Source organism: Pleurodeles waltl, chromosome 12 (genome assembly GCF_031143425.1).
Source record: "Pleurodeles waltl isolate 20211129_DDA chromosome 12, aPleWal1.hap1.20221129, whole genome shotgun sequence".
In the NCBI taxonomy this organism is placed as follows: domain Eukaryota; kingdom Metazoa; phylum Chordata; class Amphibia; order Caudata; family Salamandridae; genus Pleurodeles; species Pleurodeles waltl.
The window spans coordinates 388,706,135-388,730,891 of NC_090451.1; the positions used below are offsets into that span (position 1 = coordinate 388,706,135).

General features: G+C 40.5%; 2 protein-coding genes across 4 annotated transcripts in view; one reads left to right on the plus strand and one right to left on the minus strand.

Moving 5' to 3' along the window:
* Positions 1-1,173, minus strand: part of LOC138267638 (uncharacterized protein F13E9.13, mitochondrial-like) — a 98,162-nt gene extending 96,989 nt beyond the window's left edge. Inside the window, exon 1 of one of the 3 annotated variants that reach the window (XM_069216751.1) lies at positions 1,102-1,173. The gene's annotated coding sequence lies outside the window, so the exon portion shown is untranslated. Of the gene's footprint in view, positions 1-460; positions 485-547; positions 933-1,101 lie in introns of those variants that run through there. The other 2 variants (XM_069216750.1, XM_069216754.1) reach the window with 2 other exon arrangements.
* On the plus strand, positions 91-18,779 carry CCNE1 (cyclin E1). Its single transcript, XM_069216748.1, has 12 exons — positions 91-146; positions 928-1,011; positions 1,215-1,287; positions 2,137-2,205; positions 9,525-9,670; positions 12,066-12,201; positions 15,305-15,451; positions 15,584-15,679; positions 17,038-17,172; positions 17,262-17,373; positions 17,460-17,617; positions 18,170-18,779. The coding sequence occupies exons 2-12, from the start codon at positions 998-1,000 to the stop codon at positions 18,293-18,295; spliced, it is 1,212 nt and encodes a 403-aa protein (XP_069072849.1). The 5' UTR covers positions 91-146; positions 928-997; the 3' UTR covers positions 18,296-18,779.
* Positions 18,780-24,757: the final 5,978 nt, after the last annotated feature.

Below are 24,757 nucleotides of genomic sequence, written 5' to 3' on the forward strand. Positions count from 1 at the left end.
TTACTCACTCTGGACTGGGCCACGAAAGGAGTTTCCAGCCCTGCCTGCCACGATACCGGATCTCTAGCAGCAGTGGCCGAGCGGGGGCTGTAGGACACAGAGACCCCCATCCCCCAACTTAAAGAAGACTAACGTCTGCACTATAGGTAAGTCGCCTCCCAACTCCAAGCATTGGACGGATTTTCGATATTGCAGATACCATTGACTGCCTAGCAGGGCCACGTTTCAAGAACTCGAGTCGGTGGGTTCAGATCACAGGACTTTGCATTACTAATTATCAAATAGATCTTCTATTTTTCTAGATCATATCCTCTCTGTAAGGAAAAAATAAACAAAACTCAGATCCCAATATTGGAGATTTTTCGCACCATCTCGTTAAACTAGCTCCCAAATCACCTCATATTACCATAGGTATGAGTAGTAAAGTTTGCGGGGTTAGGTGACGTATATTTAGTATGACGTGTATTGACTCCCGTCCGTTCCCTTGGAGTACCCCAATCCTGGGCGAGCCCTCATTTCTTTTACCCGTGGCGGGGACGCTTCTTACCAGGTTGTCTTGGCCCTGTAGCGGGGTCGGGATGCCCCTAGCCCCTAAAAATTGGTGTACGGTTGGATTGGGTGTTCCCCTTCCCGGGCGGTATAGTCGGGCTCAACAGAAAGCGCGCCTTTCCAACTCCCTCCCCCTCCGCGCCATCTTCGGAGCTGGCGGGAGCTCTAGACTCCCCTTCGCTTACTGAACCCGCACAAAGCGCGCCCTCCATAGCCCTTCCGGGTCCTGGGGTCACCGTGTGTAGGGTGCAGGAGTCCCCTTAGCGAAGCTCCCCTCTACCCTGCTGGGGAGGGGGGGTTCCCTGGACGTGAGGAGAAATGAGGACGCAGAACCACCACCCTCTAAAAGGCAATATATATATTTTTTCCCTACTCCAGGTCGCTCCCGACCTCCGTGGGTTTCCAGCTGTACGACCCGTCGCTTCTCCGAACCCGCCTCGAACAGAGAATGCCCAATGGCAGGTAAGAAATCCTTTTCCAGTACCTTAATACCAACTACATCAGCTGCCACCCCCACAGCACGAGGGAAGACCATTACAAAGATCACATTACCCAGCCTGCCAGTGTAACCTCGACCTTGTGCCCTCGATAGCACCTCTCTGAAGTGCCTAGAAGTAACTTAGTTATGCAGTGTGCTCTGTTTTAAAAATGTTTTTTTGTCACAGGTCTCCGGAAGGCAGCATCGTGCGAACAGACTGCAACTCACGATCCAGAAAGAGGAAGGCAGATGTGGCAATCGTGAGTCCTCCTATGAAGCCTATGCGTCCTTTATGGGTCACTCTGTTCAGTGGTCTCTGCAGCCTTGAGGTTTTATAAACCAGTCTATTTAGACCATCTGCTTTAAGGCGTCTGTGCCCTTATTGGGAAGGAGTATGGCCACTGCCCCAAACACTGAGGCCATCTTCGCCGATTTCCTCCTGGGCCATGGACTCAAGTACTCTGCCATGCCCTCGTGCCCCGTAGTGTCTACCCCCTTGTCTCTTGTCAATCACAAACACTTTTTTCTTTCTTTCTTGGGTGGAAGTCTCTTTAAATTTCCTCTGCTCGACGCCTCTCTGATCTGAGGTGATGGTTGGGAGCACTCTGCTCCAGAGCCTCTCTGCCCTCCTAGGGACCCTATGGATTCACGTCCCTCTGTTCCAAACCCTACCCGAACCCTCTGCACTATGGCCTCATGTGGTGTGAGGTGCCTCTTTCTCCAAAACTTTTGTTGTTCTCTGCAACTGCTGTTAAGCTACTTGCTGGTCACAATCTGCCCTCAGCAGTCAATGCTTGTACTATTATGCCAGTTTGAAACTACCTTTCTTGGTTGTCCTTGCTGACTGGCTTGTTACAGCTGCTCTAATGTACCCTGCTACTAGATAGGTTCTCCTGATTGAGATGTGCTATGTACTACATACCCCAGCTAAATATGTACCGCAGCCGACTCGTCTCGTGCAGTTTAAGTTCCTTTACACTTCCTGTGCTTTGTAGCTAGCCAATTGAATTTTCCTTGCCATTTTGTTTTCTGCTTAAACATAGTTCCTGGCAGTGCCTGGCCACCTCAGCGTACCCCACCGTTTTTCTGATTATTATATTCTCTCCCAGCACTTGCAGGACCCTGATGAAGAGGTGGCTCAAATTGAGATGTCCAGGAAGAAGCAGTATGAACAACAGGTATACGCTCTCGCATTAGACTATTGGTTCTCTTCTCTTGCAGAAGACTTGAAGTTGGAAAATTAACCAAAGATAATGGGTGCTTCGTCTAGTATTGTTCTGTGGGTGTTTGATACTTTCGGTATCAGTGCACACCTTCAGTCAGAGTAGGGTTGAGGGTCTTAGATTGGCTGTGAAGTAGTGGTTTCACCCCATCCAGAGACTAAAGCAATGTGACCACAGCACACAGAGGTATATAGTCCAATCACGTAGCAAGGATATGTATCCCTGTTGGTGTAGTTGAGGTTGGAGAGAACAAAACGTGAAGATCCCGGATTTGTTATGAAAAGTGTCTTTAATTGTAGGCACAGTTTGCCTCCGGATTGCGCATTCTTCAAGATACAGCCAACACGTGTTTTGTCACTCAGGTGACTTCATCAAGGCTGGGCCGTCCGGCCAGGATAACAAAACTTGAAAGAATCTAAGGTGCGGCAGGTGGGCCTTAGGCGGTGGGTAGAGATCTTGTAAAGTAGGATGTAAATATGAGGTAATAACCTCACAGCATCAGGTGCTAGGGGCCCCAGTGGTGACCAAGTAAGATTGGGGAAGGCCCTGATAAGCCTTGAGTCAAGAACCCTGCGAGCATGCCGGAGCAGTGAAGCAGTCGAACAGCGTGTCTATGGGTTTCACCCCATCCAGAGACTATCTGGTGTTGTGCAAAGGGAGAGTTAAACTTTGGGACCTCTAGGTGAAGCAAGATTTAGCCTTAAAGCCCTCTTTTGTCCTTCAGAGATGATAAGCAAATCTGTTGAGTGGAACCGATTCATCAGTGCTCTTGTATTTTAAGAGCAAATCTTGGTTTAATTTCTGGCCTGAATGGAAATGGGCCTTTTCTGACTTAACTTGGTGGTTAGTTTTCAAGATTCCCCAGACCTGCAGATCTACTGAATCATCCCTGTTTTTAATAATCAAGACTATCTAGCAGTTTTTTTTTAACAACAAAAAACAGCCAAATGGTGAACCTCCAGGTAGATGCTTTTAAACCCAACTCTAATCAAGCAGAACTGCTTTCCAACCGCCATTTAGCCTGTAGTCATGTCAATAATGGGAGCCTAGACAGGACTGAACCAATGTACGCTGTAGGTGGGAAAGCTATGCAGTACTAGGTAGTCAGAACACTTTATTCAACTACTAAAAGCCATATAAAAGCACATAGTAGACTCGTATAAAAATTACTTACTTGCATTAAATTAAGAAAATAATTCTGGGAAAATGTTTAAAACCTGCTAAATTCATGGCCACATCGCATAGCATAAAATCACCTGGGCAAGCTCTTAATAATCATATGAGCCCCTGTCAAAAAGCTTGCTACATTAAAACAAACGGGCTAGTTAACATTTGTAAAAACTCAGTGCTGGTCTGTCTTGCTCAAAAGGGTGCTCCCTCAATAGAGGCAGAATGTACTTCTGCCATAACGCTCTGTAGGGATCACAAAGTGCAGTGTCGTGTGATGAGAAATCCTCCCACGGACAGGGACCTCTTTCTTCCATCTTATGTTTTCACTGAGGCTTGCAAGGGACCAGTGTAGAAGACTGAATCTAAATCTCGTCAGTAGGGATCAGTGTTCGGACTGTGGGACATTGGTCATATAGGGCTCCATCCAGGGACCAGTCTTTAGTGTAAAATATGATCGGACTGTAGGTTTAGTAAGTTCATGCACCTCCCTTTCAGAGCTCATCATGTGGGCAAAATGTTTTTGCCCAATTCAGGTTCCGCTTTGTAATAGCCTGTAGAGTCTCAAATAGTTCAGGGTGACCTAATTTACCTGCAACATCCTTAACCCAGATAATGTGTTAGAGATGGGCAGTCCCTAATTGTCCGGTTTAGATCTTAAACTGGATTACACCATACCCTGATCCACCTGAGCAAATGCGCAAGAGCAAGTTGATCACAAATATACCCCAAGCCTAGCTCTTCATGAATAGTGAATGTGGGTATTGACAGTGGAACTGCCAGCAATTTTCTCAATTTGTTTCCTACTGTCTGAATAACCTTCATATTTTCAAAACCCCAGATATCACTACCATGGCTGGTGATTGGGATACACTTACCCTGAAACCTTGATCAGTGCCTGCATTGGTTTAGCCCCCAGCCTTTTAGCAAAATCAAGCGTTACAACTGCAGCCCTCAAAAAAACATTTCTTTTTAGTTCCATTTGTGGACCCCAGGAACCTCTCATAAAAGAGGATGCCCCAATACGAGAAGGTGTTAACCCTTGCTAACTAGACCCCCCTTTTTTCCCCCTGAGATTTACTAGTACCAACAACAACCATAGTATGTGGTTTAACGTAGTTGGTACTCAAATCGAGTACCCTCATAAAGGCCACTAATGAGTCCACCAACTGTTGTAGACCTATCACAGCTCTAGAAGTTAGTACTGCATCATCCACGTTAAGAAGGGAGGGAACTGACTGAACCAACCCTCGGGATATCTTTGCAGGCTGCACGTAAGACTGGGCCCAGGTTGTTGATTATATCAAATGAATTAAAAAGGGGCCATTATGCAGCCCTGCTTACCCCACCCATGTGAAGGCTCAGACTCTGAGAAGTGCACTTCTCGATCGTATCTTAACGAGGCAACAAGATCCATATGTAAATCACATAAGAAATACACTGATCCACCCCAAGATCAGTCCATATCCTCCACAGTTGGGCTCTGTTTACACGGTCAGATGCAGAGCTGGGATTCATGGAGGCTATGTGCAATGAGCCCTTCTTTGCCACTGTATATTTTCCTATAATCAATAGCACATTCAAACATTGGTCCAAAGTAGCTTTACTGGGCCTGAATCCATATGTTAGTCTGGAAATCACATTATTTTGCACAGACCACACCATTTATAATGGGTAGAAAGGCTTTCTCTATGACCTTAACGGTCATGTCAATGAGGGAAACTGGTCAATAACATTTTGGGTCTGATCTTAACCCCTTTTAAAATACAGTTGCTGGTAATAGCTTTGGACCAGGATTGTGGGATATCTTCCTGCAAACCGCGTTTCCAACATGGGTTTAAACATTTTGGCCAAACTTGAGGCTCGGATTTAAACAAATCAGTGGGCACCCCATCAGGACCTGGTGCCTTCACATTGGGCATAGTTATTTATCTCCTTGGTTAAATCAAGGGTGTATACCCCACACCTTCCACCCTACATCTCTGCCACACAATGGACAAACCTACTTCGATAGTGGGAAACCTAAATATCCAGAGTAATGATACAATCCATAGCATAGTTCTTTAAAAAAAAGGCCAATTAATCACATCCCAAAAATTTACACTGTCGTTCAGTGTGCTAACCTTATCTCTAATTTCTCCTCAAACAAACTTTGTTTATATATTTTCATCTGCATAGCAATCTCATTCCTATTCCTGGGGGCGGGACTCAATTCATCAGTTCCTGGTGAGCATGTTTGATTGAATCATCTGCCTGCTCCCCAACCTCCTCTATAGCCCTCTTAACCACAGGCTTACTAAGCTCTTTACCCACACACCCACAAATTTGTTGGAATGCATTTAAGACCTCATCAGTTTGATCGATGCCAAGGCAGGTATTAATGTTGGTTTCAAAAAGGCTAAAGACTGAGTAGATTCTCTGGTATAATTTTATCCCATTTTATTCGACAACCTTCATCTTTAGGGATTATCTCCCTGCATCCACCTCCCACACACTGCCTGACAACCCCAATATCCCAATCTAGCCCAAACACGAGGAAGTTGGAATTACCAAACGAACTCCTCTTAATTTCAGTGTTTACAGGGCTCTCAAAATCCACTCGCATTGGCGAGTCTTATTTGATCTGGTCGAGCTGTTTTTTTAATACTTACTCAGCCCTTCTGTCGAGTTGACACTGAAGAGGTGTTCTGTTTAGTTGAAAAGTGGAGGGACAATAAAAGATTTCTTTAAATCTTGTTCTTATGTCACATTTGCTCTGTGTTCAGAGGCCACAAGTCAGTTTTTCTTACTATTAATTTTCCTTCTGACTGCAGAGTTACAGGTGAACTGTGTGACCTTCTGCTTAGAATGTAAAAAAAAAAAAAAAATATAGGATGTCAGGTTTTTCCTAACGCACGACCTTTTTAAATGACTTGTCAATTTTAATCAGTATGGGGTGGATGAAGACCAAGACTAAAACAATGTGTAGGTGAGAGTCACACGAGTACAATGATCAAGTGACTCTCAAATATCTATGACCTTGGCATAGAGGTACTATATGAATTATATTCCCCCAGGTTTTGTTATTTGAGAGTCACTTGATCATTGTAGTCTTGTGTGACTCTCACCTACACATTGTTTTAGTCTTGGTCTTCATCCACCCCGTACTGATTAAAATAATTGTTTTGGTGCACTGAATAACCAATTTTAACCCTTTTTTCTGTTCTCTCCCACACTAAATCTACTCCGATTTGTAGGTTATCATACTTAAGCCGTGCTGTTCTACTTAAGAGCCCCCCTCGGGGAGCCCGCTAGGCGTTGCAGTGCCCAGGTCCCCCAGGAGGTCAGAGTAGTTTGGAACAGTGTACTCTAATTTATAGGATTATAGTTGGGAGACTGTACACTGGACCACATAATCTCCCGGTCCCTCCTACCCCCGTTTTCATTTGTACAAAGTGAACCACCTCACATCCTTTTTATTTTTAAGTCCGGCTATATTCCAACAAGCTGTTTTAATCTGGGCACCTTGAATTAAATCACTCACTACCTGGCCAAAACCCGTCCCGCCACTTTCTTCGAACTGCTTCTTTTCATCGCATCTTAAAATCAGTCAGTCGATACTATCCAGGCCACTCAAAGGGTAAAAACTATTTGGTAAAGGGATCAACCTCGGTTGGTCCCTTCTTCCCATCTCCAAATAACTTACCTAACCCTAAAGCCAGTGACGGGTCCATTATGACCAGGCCTATGATGTAAAACACTCCTAGCAAAGTCCTGGTGCCGGAAATTTACACTTTCCTCCAGATATTTTTCCTTACCCCGAACCATCCCACTCTTCTTACCATTATTATGTACTAAGATGCTTGCTAATCCTGCCCCATATGGCTATCATACAAATGCCACACCTTGCACATTAATTCAGGAGTGGATTAAACTTCCCCATCTTTAAAAGGGGTCACACATCCCAAGATTACAACTAAGGGCTTGGACTCACTCTGGTGCTAGTTATTTTGAAGGGGGAAGATTGACGTTTTATGAGGTGAACTAGCACAGATAGCAAACTGTTGCTCGAGCTGCAGGTTGAATTGGTACTTACCCACTCCCACTGATCCATTCAGAATGTAGAAGTCACCCAAGCTGTTCTTGGCTGCCCTTTTGTCATCGAGCATGCAAAAGTATGTGTGTGTGTGTGTGTGTATATATATGTGTGTATATATATATATATTTTTTTTTTCCCCAAACAATGGAAGTAGAGTGAGATTTTTCTAGGGTGGTAAGAAAGGAGTGATAGAGCAGAATGTAACATAACTTACTGTGGCCTAAAGTTAGAGAAGTGTGGATGTGTTGGTGATACCAGCTTGCTGGACATGAGAATTGTCAGTCATTGGCAGGAACTTGGTGGCCCACTTAAAGCCGAGAATGTTAACAGCACAAGATTGTATTTTCTGTTGGATACAACTGTCCTCGCTGTAGTGTACACAGACTATTTAGCATGTGCCTTAAATATAAACTGTCACTCAGTCCACAGAAAAGTGGGTGTCATCAGGATGGTGCTGGTTACAATTGTAGGGCATGTGGCCTGTTTGAGCTGTCGCAAGAAACCATACATTTTTATTGTAATTTTATTTTTTCAATTTTACTTGTTGAAGGTATTGAAACTGCAGTCACTAATCCATCGATTTGTGCATGTTTCTATGACTAACTTGTGTGTGTGTTTTTTTTTTTTTTTTTTTTTTTTTTTATGTGTTTGAATTTAAACTGGATTAACATGAGGTATTTCATAGGTTTTGTCCACCTACTTGAGTGGCTAATACAATATTTGTGTGGACATAGTTCCTGAAAAAGAGTTTAGGACATTTTAAGTGAAGTCCTTTCCTGAATCTTTCTGGTGAGGATGTGTAGGTGAAGAGCAAAATGTGAGGATGATGTGGTGCACTATGGGGAATTCTGCAAATTAAGGATATGTTTGAAAGTTAATGTTTGCAGGCACAACCTCTCCACAGTGCTGCCATTGAGCTTGGATTCTGGACAGTGTGTGCTGAGAGATAGTCAAGCAGCCATCGTTCATACCCATCCACTCTATCTGTAGTAGTCATTCACCATGTACCTTGTGTTGCACCCTACAGTATTTTTATACTATATCACAGCAGAATACCTTTTGGTTACCATCATCTGTAAACCCCACCACCCTCACAGTGAATTCCTATCTCAAATTGCTGTAAAGACTAATCTATGGGAATACGTTCCGTGGAATCCGGTCCAATGGCATATACTCAAACTGGGGGTTGTACCCGTTGAACATGCAGCACTTTATTACAGTATGTTACTGAATGGTGGTTGCGGTAAAAACTCTTCAAGTTTTTGTGGTGATAACCTTCATTCTGCTAGAAGGGAACCTTTTTATGTGTAAAAAAACTTTGCATCCAAATTGATGCAGCCTTGTAATTGGTTCTTCCTCACTGCTCCTGAACTCTTTGCTTAAACCACTGGTAATTATTCCAGAATGCTGTCTAATGCCACAGCAGACAGTGCTAAATGCTACTGTCTGCTGTATTAACTTTTCCTAGCCAAAAACCTGGCACTTAATTTCCATACTTTTTTTTACTGCCATGTAAGTTAAGTGCTGTAGATCGACTGTTAGTAGAGGTGTGGCCAATCATATGTACATGTATTTGGCTTTCAAATGAAAGCCTTCGGGCTGGTCATTTTGATATAGATATTTATAGCAATGTGTAATTGAGTAAAATTGGTTATAGCAGGGTGCTGCAATTTAGAGCTCTCATGGTATCTGTCAGACATCCGTAATGTGTCTGCATCAGGTTTTGGTACTGAAGTTGCTTAAGTTGTGAAATGGAGTTGTGTGTGTGGTGTTTGTTTTTTTACTTTTTTTTTTTTTTAAATATGTAGGCTAGTCATAATCCATGCATTCAAATTAATGTCCAGTCTCTGATCTCAAACTGAACTTCCACAATGCTCGTTTTATTCAAGACTTTTCCTTTTTCGTGACTGAGGGGTTTGCAACAACTTTGTTCCATTAATTTATTAAGGTTCAGTGCTATACTGACCTGAAAAGTTCTTAGGATAATTGGAATGCAGGCATTTTTAAATCTTTATTAACTTTTGGTTAGGTTTCCTGGGAGAATGGCTCTTGTAGAAGTCCACACAGGCTTATTCCTACACCTGAAAAAGAAGATGGCGATTGCAGGATTGGTTTCTCTCCAGTTGATGTTCACCGGCTCATTCCAGTGAGGGCATCTCCTCTGCCGATCCTTGGGTATGACTTTCAACTTCAAAATAGTTACTGCATTTCCTCCATCTTGTATACCAATGTGACTTTAGCAAATCGTTGATTGTTGCATCTCAAGACTAAACTAAAGGTTGAAGCCTTTCAGTGCATAACTGTTTAAAAACCACTGATGCTTTCTTTTTATTTAGAAATATTCAGTGATACAGTTCAGTTGCTGCTGTAATCTACAGGTGATGGCTGGAACCCATAACTTATCACTTTGCCCACCCCTTTTCAAAAGTAAAGCAGGTTATTTTTGTTACTGGGCTGAGTAGAAATTACCCCTGGCTGCTACTCTCAATTTCATAATGTATATAATCTGACAGTTTATAAAACAACGTGTGAAGTGAAAAAATGGCCGCTAAGAAGCTGAGTGGTGGACCAGCCGGCCACTTAACAGATTGCAAATCTTAGTACAGTGCATTACAGAATTTCACTGACTGCTTTAGTGAGAGAAATTATCCAAATACACTATGGAAAAGAAAAAAATTGCCCGCATCTGCGAGGCGGATGTCCTAGGCGTATACAAGCGTAAAGTATAAAACAGCGACCGCCGCTTAATGAATTGGGCCTCTCCTTGGCATACCGCACTGTGACGATGCACCGGTAAAGCATGCTCCTCTCCTGCAACATGGCCGGGAGAGCCACTTTGACACGTTGGGCTGAGGCCATGGTGTAGCCCTATGGAGAAGCCAAAAGTCTTCAATGATGACCTATAGGCCCACTTTGGGATCGGCTACTGTCATGTTACGTCATGCTCTTAATTTTCAGGGCCCTGATATTAAGAGGAATCATCCGGGCTCCACCTAGATTGCCTATTAAGTGAGGCCCAGCACCATTACAACCACCACCTCCAGCCCAAGCATGATATCCGCTGCACTAGACCAGTTTTCCCCCACTGCCCGCCCACCCCTCCCTCTGGTTTTGCACTCACTCCTCACTGTTGTCCCAGTAACCCCACTTGCTGACCAGTTGCTATAGTCAAGCCATGCTTCAGAAACTCTAGTACAATCCTAGTTCGACTTGCTTACCCTGAATGTGCTAGACATTGCTTTCTGATAAGTTAATTGAAACAGAACCCTAACTACATGCAATGTACCTTTTTGTGCCCTTGAGTTGTAATCCAGGTCTTTTACCTGACGGAGAAAATCAATAATAAAAATAGTTTTCTTGAAAAAATAGAGAAACAAGAAAAATACAGGTTATAAAGCTGAGGCAATAAGTGGTTCTAAATATCAGTGTTTTTTAATGTAAAAACATGTTGTATTAAGACAATTCCTAAAGTCACTTAACAGGGTTTATTGCCCTGTTATACTTCAGATCACCATCTCTTCCATTATTCATACTATAGAAAGCCATTTAGTATTTTTTCTAGTACACTTTTGAATAACAGTTTTTGCATTCATGTACCTCCTACTTTGTAATCTAGCTTGAAATGTCCCTATGAGTGTGTATAAATAGTCATGGGTGTGGCTAGATGTTTGTCTGTTCTTAGCCCCCAAACAACATGCATGCCTTTGTTTGACACACTTAAATAAATGACCTCCATCACTCGAAGCATGCAAGTTGTGTCCTGATTCTTTCAGAGTACGATTAAAGAACCATCCTGGGCTGCAGACGTTTTGCGGATCACTTAAGGATGACAATAATGCATTTTTGGATGCATAAAAACTACTGGTATTTTAAACAGTACACCCTTGTAGGGGACTTGCTGCTTTGTACCTTAACTATTACGGTTGTAATAATACCCAGTCCTTGGATGAAGCATACAAAATTTGGGCATGAACAAATAGTGGGCATTATGTTCATAGTACTCTTGCTGTCAAATATCTAGCTGTGAATTGTTTCTGGCTTGCTTATCTTAGCAATCCAAGTTTGCAGTCACATTGAGCTGCTTTTCTGATGCTTTGTTATATACCGTGGTTTGCCTCATCTATGGTTTAACTACTGTGCCTCACTCGAACCAGGCAACAAGTATTGGAGCGTCATATGACCTGTGTGTGTGTGTGTGTATATATATATATATATATATATATGTGTGTGTGTGTATATATATATATATATATATATATATATATTTTTTTTTTTTCTTAAACAACTTTTTATTTTGGGAAGAGATTTTTTTTTCAATTTTCGCTCTGTTAGCGAGGAAATTGAACCACGCAAGGTATTGGCGAGAGCTTTTCTTGGATTGGTAGTTGAGCAAAGAAACTGTTTTATTGGTTTGTGTTAATTCTCTGGGTGGTTTACTATGAAGTGGTCATTAATTGAATAAATCACAATTGGCTGTCAACCATTGTCGGAGGGCGGGGGGATATTAATCCGATGATATCCTGTCCTTTCCAGGAGGGTTTTCAAATTTTTTTTTCCATTTTTTTCTTAGGTTTGGAAGCAAAGATGTTGTTTGGAAGAATATGGTGCTCAAAGAACATGCCTATGTGAGGGATAAACACTTCATGCAGCGACACCCTCACCTGCAGCCTAAAATGAGGGCAATTCTCCTGGACTGGTTGATGGAGGTGAGCCTTGAGTTTATGGCAGCAGCAACCTCTACAATAACAGCAAGCTTGAATGTAAACAAAAATAGATGTCCAGAAACATTTGGTGCTTGTCTCCTGTTGAGCTCCATGGTTGGATGAGCGGACTGCACAAGTTGAAGGAACTGACAAACCAGCAAACAGGTTGGAATTGTCAAAATTCTTGGAAAGGGACTTGGCTCTAGAGAACTCTTGCATTTTATATATATATATATATATATATATATATATATATATATATATATATATATATATATATATATATATATACTGTAGAATTCACCAGTTTAGGTTTGTAGAAACCCTTGTGTGGGGGTTTTCCCCTTCTAAATCTACTTAACCCAAGCCTTGGTTTGCTAGTGCATTGGAATGTGATGAAAAGGTGTTTGTGGTCAGGAACTGAGGGAATCTATATATGGTCTTGCATATACCCCCAGGAAACTGCCACGTCATACAGTTTTCTGACAACTCTAATCTGCTCTATGGGAGTGCATGTTGTCTTCATGCACAAGTGTTTCCTCTATCTTCTCAATGTTTTCACAGAGCATCTGATTTGAAACCCAAAACACAGCGCCGATACCCTTAAAATTTGACAAGGACCTGCTTGTGTTCTTCCTTTTTTTTTTCTGCGCTCATATTGTACGTGCTTCTTCATTTAATAACTAAATTATGTCAGTGTTTGGGATCTAGCTGTTTGGTGCCTTGCAGATTATTTATTTTGCAGGAAACCTTTCAATGGGGGGGGGAAATATTGTATGGTAAACCAGTGTCACTTAATCAGCGGAAGTTGAAAAATAAACTGCAACAAAAGCCATTGAAATGTTAAGCACTAAATATTCTTGTCTACCTGTGAGATCCAGGAGCAGTTTTTTAAAGAACATTTTACATTTGCTTTTCTTTAATAAAGCCATTTTCTTGTTAGAAATAACGAGTTTAGCAGTCTTTAAAACTGGATGTAACTCGGTTACTTTTACTTTAAGTAAATAAAACATTACTTTGCAAGGAGTACAATTGGAGCAACAAACTTCAGACCTTCAAGCAACTCATTCTTTAGTCGCAAGTTTTCAAGCTTGTCATATGCCAGCAAGACAACACATGTTTTATCAAGGAATTGTTAATGAGTTGACACAATTTCCTAAAACCCTGATTAACTCAAATCTACAGTTTTGAAATTCTCCATTGTCAGTTGCCATTTAGTCATCAGCCTGTGAGACGAATGGCGGATTTCCCAAGAAAGCAAGGTTAACTTTATTGCTCTGCCTTTTGGTTTAAGACTAGTAGCATCAACTAAGATTGTCTTCATGGTAGGCCATGACAGCCATGTGCAGCACGTGATTTGGTTAAAGACCATCATACACTCATGGATAATATCATTATAGTCTTCATGATTGTCTAGGCAAGTTCTCGAGCTGCCCGAGACAGACCTGTCAATTGCTTGATCTACCTTATTTATCACTGGGTATTTGCCACATACTTTTCTGCCAATAAAATCCAACCATTTACTCATTGTCTGACACAGACGAGCAGTGGTGACATTATTTTTTTTTTTGTCCTTTATGCAGAAACTATCAGTAGGTGGGTTTGTTCAGATGAAATGAACTCTGCTCTGGAGGCCTATATTTGTTTTTTGCACTCGGGTGTAACATTAACATAAGCAAGTGCAGCAAAACAGTACAATTGCTTGTTGTAAGAGACCTGGAACCTACGGAAGTGGAAACTTTAACGTTTTTATTTTTTTCCTGTGTCAAAAGCCTTAGGAAGCAGGTGGAAGTTGTACTTTGCTTGTGAATATCAACATGTTTCAGGAGGCTCTGATCAGAGGTGAAATTAAACAAAGTGGCATGGGGAGAGTTGGTCAAAGTTGGAGAATGCTTACTAATACTTTAGGAGTTTCCAACACGTTTTTAAAACGGGATCTACTTGGGTGCAAGGACGATCATCCAGAGCTAAACATAGTTTTACTTTGTGTCCCTATCAGATACGATGACATTATTGTCCGCCATATTCAAGTTCAGAGCGGTCACATATGAGGGGAAGTCAGACTTCTAACTTCTATTCAGAAGTCTGTGGAAAATAAAGATTATGTATACTATTGTTTAATGGTGCTTCTTCATACTTCTGATGCCGAATGTTGGTTATTTGATGTCAGATCAGTAGCCAATGTATCTCGCTTCAACATCGTTGACCCATGCTGTTTTTCGAGACCAACTCTTTGAATCTATCCCTAAAGTATATTTTGAGATGAAAGTGGGAGCTTTGGTAAAATTTCTCTCCCCTTGATGCCGCTGTTCTAGTTGCCTTGATAGGAACTGTCGCTGCCGTGCTCTGTTTTGAATTCTATAAGGGTGTATCCATCCCTCGGTAGTGTTCCCCTTGTCAAGAATGTGGGAATCTGTATTCAGTCTACAGATATGAGTATCTGTGTTTGCTTGCTTTGTAGCACAATAAGGGCACTTCATAGAGCAGGTATTTTTGTGGAGAAATGAAAATTTCTGTTGAATAGCAGAAAGGTATTCTACGTCATTAGAAGTGTCAAGTAAACCCGGTATAAAGGTTTATAATTTCCAAGAAGAAAAAAAGGAGGCAGCCCTGAACTTCAGGACCCTTCCACCAGAAGTCGTTAAACTGGAGCACTGGCTGCTGACTGAGCATGATGGAATACTCTAGGTCTCAAAGCCAGTCTGTTTTTCAGTGTAGCATAGCTGCAGCCCACGTGACTACTCTGTCCAGGTTTTTACCGGCATTTCTTTTTTTTTTTTTTTTCTTTTTTTTTTTGTTGAAAAAATAAAGGATTTTTTTTTTTCCTTGCTCACCTACATAACTAGTGAAACTAATTTTTTAATTATTGAGTAAATATATAGAATTTGTCAAAATAGCATTCTTTGTTTGTGTACTGGTAAATTATTTTAAATTGGAAAATGTGGCCTTCCAAATATATTAAAAATACATTCGTGAAAGTGATGTAGGACTCAGCACATCACTGGGCTATTCAGTGCCAATTATTTCAGTGGAAAATTAAAGCTATAAATAACTGGTATTAACATGGTCCCTGCTCAGTAGTAAATTTATTTAACTTATTTTGCAGGTCTGTGAGGTGTACAAGTTGCACAGGGAAACCTTTTACTTGGCACAAGACTTTTTTGATCGCTTCATGTCAACACAACAGGATGTTCTTAAAACAAGGTTACAACTGATTGGGATTTCAGCTTTATTCATTGCTGCAAAGCTAGAGGTAATCTCTTAAGAGTTGAGTGGATTGAAATCCGCTCTAGATTCTTGTTTGAGTCTTCTTGCATGTCCTTTTTGAAACTATCTTGCTTGTGCGTTCTGCGGCAGTTAAAAAAATAAAATGTATCTGTTTCAGGAAATATATCCACCAAAGCTTTACCAGTTTGCATATGTTACGGATGGCGCATGTACAGAAGATGACATTCTGAAGATGGAACTAATTATTATGAAGGTACTTATATATTACATTTTATTTGACGTCCCTTTTTTAAAATTTATTTTTCCCTCTATCGCATCATATATTCAAACAAAGAAAATATGCTTAGGGCAGGATTGAATACATCCAATATGGGTGCCCACTATTGAAGGAAAGACTTTACAGTATTGGATTTTCAATTGAATGAACCCTATTTTCTGTAATCACTTGCCAGTAAAGAATGGTTTAAATTATTTGCTAATAAAAAAAAAAAAAAAAAAAAAAAACCTTGTACATCCATTAATCATGATTGAGTAACTTAATCTGAACGTCAAAAGAATGGCTAGTTCAACAAACTGTGCATGATTTATTTGGTTTTTATGTATGCCTTAGGTAGAGGGATTCCAGCGTGAGTAGCTGGATTCAAATTAACTTTCTGCTGTGACTTGACAGCAGTTGTTAACAAATGTTGTTGCCCACTGTTGCAGGCTGCTCTGACTGGGCTCTCTAACAGCCTGTCAGAGCAGTGCTGGAAACCAGGGAGCACAGCTTCTGGAAGAGAGGACGAAGAGTGGTGTAGACAAAATACCTCAGGAAAGAAAAAAAATAAAAATCCGTTGTTTACATTTTACCCATCTATATATTCTAAATATATACCATGAAGTTTAGTGCACAGTCAAAGTTGTTCTCGGAGTGTCGCAAGGGCTAAGCTGACTGAAGTACAAAGCATTTAAGAGTGACGAACGGCTGTTCAGGTTTTGGATTCACTTCAGGTTATTGTTCAGTCTTCATTAATATGAAGGCCATTCTTGTAATAGTCCAGATGTCTGGACGAGAATTTTAATTAAAATGTTGTAAACATAGGAACTTTACTCACTTAGTCATTTTAGTATTTGTATCTACGTAATTGTACTATTCTGCTTTTTTTAAATTTAAAAATATTTTTTTTATATAGCATGTATGCATTTAAACTAAATTGCATAGTAAGCAATCGTCCAACCATTATTGCGACTGTTTCTGATGTATATCCTTTTTCACCCTGGAATACTCTGCCTTGCAGCTTGCTTCCTACGTCATTCTTTGTAGTCTTGCTTGGAGAAAGTTGAACGTGGAGGCCAATTCTGGACTGTGCTTCCTCATTCTTCCTTGTGGCACTGGAAGGCTGCCTTGTGATTTTAATGTGGCCTAGTGTCTGTGTGTGTGGGGTAACCCCCGTCCCCGGCTTGTATTACAAGGGAGGAAAAGTGGAAATTCATGGTAACTTTGTTTGCCTGCTTTAAAAAAAAAAAAAAAAAAACACAAAAAAAACCTCCCATTTCGACAAGCTGGCAGGTGTGCAGAGAATGATGTGGGAAACAAATGAATGGTAACTTATGTTTTTCCTCTTCCTTTAGAGCCTAGGGTGGAGTTTAAGTCCTCTGACAGTAGTGTCCTGGTTGAACATTTATATGCAGGTGGCATATTTAAAAGAAGACTGCGAAGTTCTGTTGCCACAATATCCTCAGGAATGTTTTGTGCAGATAACTGAGGTGGGTATGTTTGGGGGGGAATAAGTGTTCCAAATATTTATTTTAGGGGCTTTGTTGAGCAGCTGCTAACTTATATTTTTTCCTGTTAGCTTTTGGACGTTTGTGTGCTGGATCTTGGGTGCTTGGAGTTCACTTATGGTGTCCTTGCTGCATCTGCCTTATGTCACTTTTCTTCCATGGAATTAGTGGCCAAAGTTTCAGGTAAGTATTTAGCACAGTGGTCTTGATGGTATTGAGTACAGAGTTCCCCCTCCTTGCCACCCTTTAACAAGCTTGTCTGTTTACAGGCTATAGCTGGAGCGAGTTGGCTGAGTGCATAAAGTGGATGCGTCCTTTTGCCCTTGCTGTAAAAGAAGCAGGAAAACCTCCACTCCGTCACTTTCGTTGTGTAGCCCCTGAAGATATGCACAATATACAGACTCACATAAACAGCTTGGATTTGCTGGTATGGTGCTATGTAACTTCATCCTAAAGTTCGACAAACTACGTTTCTTAGCTTTGCACAGGGTGGAGTTCAGAGTTATTCAGAATAGCATGTTGGTCTATCACAAATGTTATTTTGTAGCATTGCCTCAAACGTTTGATGCAATGTAGTGAACGTGGTAGGGTTATCTAGATTTCGGTTTGGTAGCCTAACTAGGTACATGTTTTTGTTTTACTTTTTACTGAGTTGCCTTTACTTCTGGTGCAGTAGAACCCACACCCTTCAAAAATATGAAATGACAAGTCTGTTATTGACTTGATTAATGGCGAAGCATTCATTGAATTGTGGCATTAGTAGCACAATAGGATCTTGATTCTTGATCCATGATACCAGGTTAAAATTGTCAAAAGGTTGTTACCTGAAGATGTGGTTGGGATTTTCTTGAAGTACTGAGCGCTTGGTGTTTTAGTCATTTTAACTGTTTGGAGATGGTTTTGCTTCCTAGAATTTAGAGTTCTTTTTAGCCCTCCACACACCCCAAGTGTGCTAATGTATTTTTACTTTATTTCACAGGACAAAGCTCAAGCAAAACAGGCCATATTGGCTGAAGAAAATAGGACTTCTCCTGTCCCTTCAGGTATACTGACACCCCCACAAAGTAGCAAAAAACAGAAGCTTGGGATGCTGGAATTGGTGTGAAAATTGGCAGGCGACATGGTGGACTATGTTGGATTCCTTCTTTGTCTAAAATGATCCGTGATTGAATGCTGCAATTGATATTTTTAATAAGCTTAAACTAACTGCAAGGACACTTTGGGACGGGAGGCTTCTATCAAAATGTTTAAAGAAGCCTGTGGCACCAATGGATCTAGTACACCAGCCTTTTATGGAACGCTGAAGAGTTCACGATGCTGCTATGGCAGGTGATACTTGATTCAATCAACTAATAAAAGCCGATATCAATGTACCATTCAGGTGCCTCCAAGCAGCACTCCTTGGTAGCAGTTTCACCAGCGAGTGTCAACCCAATAGACTATGGAGGCACAAGACACTCTGGTTGACATATGTAAGTTTGTTATTTTTAAAAAAAACTAAGTATTGGTTGACAACCATTATTTTAAACTTTTCTTTGTAAATGCTGCTATGTTCTTAAATAAAATTTGGTCTTTAATTTTTAATTCTAGCCCTGTTGGCAACCTCGATTTCTGTATTTATACATGATGAACACAGTACTCGTTCATGCACAAATGTGAATTTTCCATCCAAAGAGTAAATGAAGGAATACTTGGGATGTAGATGTGAGTTGGAGTTTGATTTGCTCTGAGGCTGGGCTACATAGTTTTCATTATGGCTTATGGTTTGCAGCTTTAGTGCAAGTATTTTTTAATCTGAAGATAGTAAACAAAACAAACTAGTCCAAGCGCAAAAGGCTGCAAGCACCAAAGTGCTTATGGTAATGCTATGTATGGCATAGGTCAATTATCAGTAAGTTCTACAACCTTACCTGAAAAAAATACAATGAAATGTCGAACTACAATGGTAAATTGGTTTTGCAACCTTGATAATCCTTTTCCTATTAACATTTCCTGTTGGATTTTAGTGCTTCAACAAAGCCTTTTTGATGGACTCAGACATGCAATTCAGAGGCAGTGGTGAAATGCATGGAGCCACGAATCATACTTTCTGGGTTATCTGCTCAAGATGGGTTAATTTTGTATGCAAGTACTATTTGTATAGTGCAAAGGAAGTTCTAGAAGAACTTGTGGAATCTGGGGACCTGTGCAGTTGTGGGATTCGTGTTGCTCATTCAGGTGGCTTCTTCTGTGGAATTTGCGAGTGGCATGCAAGGTTGAGTGAAGTAACACAATACTCCTTTTACGATTTATATTGACAGTTTATCCTTTTATAGATGTGTGGAGCGGATTAGTGTTCGAACCACATTGCTCTTCATGTTGACGCTGTGCAGTTTTGTTGTTCTGACCTGCATGGATGTCCATTGCCCATTCCCGGGTGGTTATATTACAAAAATCTTGCCCTTTATGTTGCTCTGGGGTTTAGGAAGGCTGTTACCTTCTGAAGAATTCATATGTTGAACAGAGAGAGTAAAGATGTGTCAGAATAATTGAAATGCCTTTATTGTGGTAAATTCGAAGATGGCTTGGTGCAGTGTTGGTGTGGTTGTGCTGGCAGCTGTCTGGACTGTTAATGGGCAATGTGTAAGATTAACATTGTACGGATATTTAGAAGTTGCCAATACCAAGCTGAATACATATCCTGGAGGTGCACCATGAACGTAGCACATACTGCATTGAAGGGGTGTGCTGATGGTGTTCTGCACAAGAACATCTTGATGGTGAGTTGCCATTAAGGAGAAGAGCCTAAAGGGAAGTGTTATTTTGCAGGTGTAGTCATTTCCCCCATCAGCCTTCAGTTGGGTTCCAGATATTATGATGCAGTGAAGAAAATCTGACATAAGTTGCTCGTTTAGAGCTGTGATGTACAATAACAGGTGTGATATTCAAGACCCTTGCCATTTGAAAGTGCTGCTGTTCATCATTCCTATCTCTAGGAGTGATTTTGGCCTGCATCTGGAAGGCTGCAAAATGAAAAATTGCATGCATACTGTGCTAAGATTGGGGTTTAATAGGGCCAGACAGTAGGGATTTCTGAAGCTGCATTGTTCAAGAATTCCAAAGTGCATCAGTTAGGCAGGTGGGGACATGCCGATGAGAAGGTATTACTAATTGCTTATGCAGTCACCAATTGGGAAGTGTATCTTTGATAAACCTAGTGTCCTTTTTTTCCTCGATTGAGGTTTTAAGTGAGTTGCAAATGTTTTATACCTGTGAGTGAATGCTTTCACCGATTTGTTGGCACACTGGCTAGGTGAGAAGGGTTCGTACCTTACCAAGGTACTTTTTTAAGTGCTTCCTGTGATCACATAGTAGGTGATCTGTAAATATCTTGCTGATGTTTGATATCCTTTTGCTTTCAGTCAGTCTGAATGCTTACCTTTCTGTGTGTGTGTGGGGGGGGGGGGGGTTTATGTGCAAGGATCATGTGGTGCAAATGGTCTCTGCAGACAGCATAAGAATAACTGATTAGGTGGCTAGTCCACCCTACCCCCAGAACAGAGTATCTTAGCCTGGAAACTTAAATTTCTTGAGTTTCCCCACCTGGACTCTCAGTGAGAACCATCTATACTTCATTTGCAGATAGTACATGTAGAGTTGTAAATTCATTGTTTTGGGTGTAACTTCTCCAGTCTTGTGTGGCACCTTTCACTTAGGCTTGCTCCCACAGCAAGACTTACCTGAAGGGCAACTACGCCTTTGTAAATACTCCATACCGCTCTTGTTATCTCATGCTCCAGTAGAGGAGGTACTAGAATAGACCGCATGTGAGTATGGTTAATTTAGGTTAAAGAAATACATCAGGCTGAAGGAGCAAAAAGTGTTTGCGAAGGGTCTGCATGACACAATGTTTGGGAATGTCTGTGGCATTAACATAAGATGAGTCTGCCAGCATGGCTCTAAAAACTGAACACCCCCCTGAAGGATTTTGATACTGGCCATTGATGGAACTATCTTTTGAAAAAAATGTCGTTCACGCTCTGAGGGCTAAACAAAAAAAAGTGTATGTATATATATATATATATATATATATATAATTTTATTCCTTGAAGCATGATGAAGTTTGAAGTCAACCTGTTTTAGGTAACTTGGTTGCTGGGGGGAAAAAAAAAAAAAAATTATATATATATATTTATATATTTTTTTTTGTGTAAATTTTATATATATATATATATATATATATATATATATATATATATATATATATATAATGTTTTTTTTTTTTTTTTTTTTTTTTTTTTTTTTCCCCCAGCAACCAAGTTACCTAAAACAGGTTGACTTCAAACTTCATCATGCTTCAAGGAATAAAATTAACTCCCAAAATGACTCTCCTGCACAATGTTCTAAAATCCACACTCCAGATCTGCACCATGTGCTTAGATACATATTTTTCTTTTCTAATGTGTTTGGAGTGATTTTTATATATATATATAATATATATATTTTTTTTATTAGATTTATTTTACACTGGCTGCATTTAATTCCTGTTGCCAATATTAAGGCTGGAAAGATGAAAATCAATGGAAATATTTCTTGAGATATTTTATCGTTATCCGATTTAAAAAAAAAAAAAAAAAACTTGATGGGAAAAATTAGCACCATTTCTTGTCAGAGATATAGTAATAGTCTTGTGTAATCATCTCCCCATCAATTTCAGCTTGGTTTCTGGCAAGCTTATTTATTTTTTTATTCTCCTACACAGCATTGGTATGTTTTTTTTTTTTAATTTTATTTCTAGGATGTCTTCCTAATGGCTGTAATACTGCTTATTTAAGACTTTTGTTTATGCATGCTGATTTCACAGATGTTGGTTTGTTGTGATTGGTTGTGGGGCATTTGTGGCTCTATCCTGAGACGTTCAATTGCATCCTTGGGAACTTGATGCTTGGATTGACACTTCTGATCTACCTGCCATACGTTGATTCTAACTTTTGAGGCTGTACCTAAAGAAACGCAGCTGCATGAACATTTCAGCTGCTGCAGAGGAGAATCATTCCACAGTTGTTCTTTGATTTTACTGCCACATAAGACATGGCAGGTCTCCAATTAACGGCTTGAAGCACTGGAATGCATCAGTTCCTTCATTGATAAGAAACAAAGATCTGCTCCTCCAAATTCTACAGAATTTATTCTCACTTTTCTTTTTTCTTTTTTATATATCTATTTAGAGGAAGTCCCCTTAAAAATACATAAAATACAGTGCAGCATTCTTTAATGTACATCATTCCACTAATCTGTGTATCAAATAATCATAGAAATATATGCTTATTTTATTTGTTCCACTAAAATTCTAAGATGCTTTAAGAGTACTGCATCTTATCCGCCAAGCATACAATAAATATCCGGAGTCAGAAAAGACAACTCACTCTGTATTTTCTGTTCTTAAAATGTGAATTGTCTGTAAAGCATCTTATATACAACAGACGAAAATTATTCTGGTCTTCCTCGGGTTGTGATAAGTGGGACAAAAGAACAAAGTATTTTTCAAATTCAGGCCATAATTTACATGTAGAATAAGTGTGTAAAGTGGCACATTCTCACCTTCTGCTCAATCTTTTCAATTCACAGGTGAAATCCTGTTTATACATTTCAGGAGTCTTGCTTGGTGTGGTTCTGTGCGACTCAAACATGTCCAATTCCAGTGGGGTGGAGAGTGGTGGTGGTTTAGGGAGGGAAGGGGGGGGGGTCTGATCAGCATAGATTGGTAAAACACTGCGCCCAGATATGTGGCTGGAAATAGAACTCTTGGTCCCTCACAGCATGGATAGTCCCATGTGTGGATATGCCAAAAGAGCCAGACTATCCTTCATATTTGCACAAATAGCCAGTTCTCACCAATTCCCTTCCTTCCAGTTCTCCCTGGCAGCTAAGTGCATGTTTTTGTATTGTTTCCTCCCCTCAACTATTGAATCTGTTGCCAATTTTTATGGCGGCCGTTAGTTTTTGTTTGGCCTGTTTGCTTTGTTCATCAAACCAAAGGGTGTCTTTCTGTTTATGGTTTCATCTTAGACTTCTGTAGACCTGCATCCTAATTGATTAGGTATTTCTGTTAAGATATTTATGATAGAGAACTCTTCCTGAACTGGGTCATTGAACAAGCATAGGGCATTGGTAATGAGCGAGTAAAAATGTGCTAGTGTAACAATATTACATATAGTGGGCCGTTTCGTCAGTTTTTTGTGGGTGAAAAATTGCTTCTAGCTGGCCCCCTCTAAAAAATATTACTGGCCTTCTGTGCCACTGCACACATGCAAACCATGTGATAATGTTGGGGTTGCAGCTTAACACCTTTGACCTTCTCAACCTCTTTTGTGAGGGTTTGTATAATATCCAGTGGTTCAAAGATTACATTAAAATCCCCTGCAAGGATGAGGTGACTGTCAATATTGGATTGTTCCAAGTAATCAATAAGAAGCGATAGTGTTGGCAGCTTAAACAGCCCTGTCTGAGGACATGAATGTACATGTTGAAAAATCCCATTGCGAATGCCCATAACCGGTGATTTTAAGATTCACAAGTTTCATTTTTACTAACTTATGGTTGTCTTTACCCAAACTGGTAGACCAGCTGATGGTCTGCCTGTTGTTGGAGGTTTAACTTCTGTAATGTGTGTCCCAATATATGGACCTGATGCAACAACCATGTTTCCTGGAACATGCAAACAAGGAATTTATCAATAAAATCCTCACTCTGGATCTTCCAGTTTGAATTTTAGTCCTGCCACATTCTAGGAAACCATCTAAATCTGCAGCATGGCATCAGATGTGTTTGGGGTAAGTGATTGCACAGGCTGCTCCTATTGGTTAACAAAGATTATATGTACTTGTGTGTCTTCCCCAGCCACAGTGGGGTTAATTAAGTTCATTGTCCCTGGCGTCTTATCTCCATAGGATATTGGACCTCCTTTTTACAGGCGAGCGCAAAGTGCTCCGTCCCGTGTTGTAATCTCTTTGGGCTTCAAACCTTGCCCATGTCATGTCTGTTTCTTTCATTGGTTCGTGAGCTTGCCTTTTAAAATCTGCTTGCTCTCAATAGTGAAAGGCATGTCTTTTCCAGTGTTTAGCCCTCCTCGAGCGCAGCGAGCAAGTACTGAAAACATACGAGGATCCACTTTCCAGTCCAGTTTCTGGACTACGTTTCCTTTTTTTTTTTTTTTTTTTTTGCAGCGTGATCTTGCTGGGCAGAAGTAGAGTGCTTTGCATGACATTGAACCTGTTACATAGATAATTGCACTTTTGCCGGTTACATGGATAATTTGCTCTTTTGCCATTACGTTTTATTACGGGTGAACTTTTATTTTCCTTTGTGTGTCTGCATTGCACTGATGGCGTACGTCAGCTCGCTTATGTGAAACGTTTACTTAGTTTATATGGCAAGAAAAGTCCAGTTATGTAAAACTGTTTTTCATTTTCAATTTATGTGGCAAGAAAAGTCCGGTTAGGCGTTCACAATGCTAATTGCTCTAGCTTAAGCAAACGCGAGACCGGTTGCATTGCAAATGCTGGTTTCAGTCTGTCTTGGCAAGATC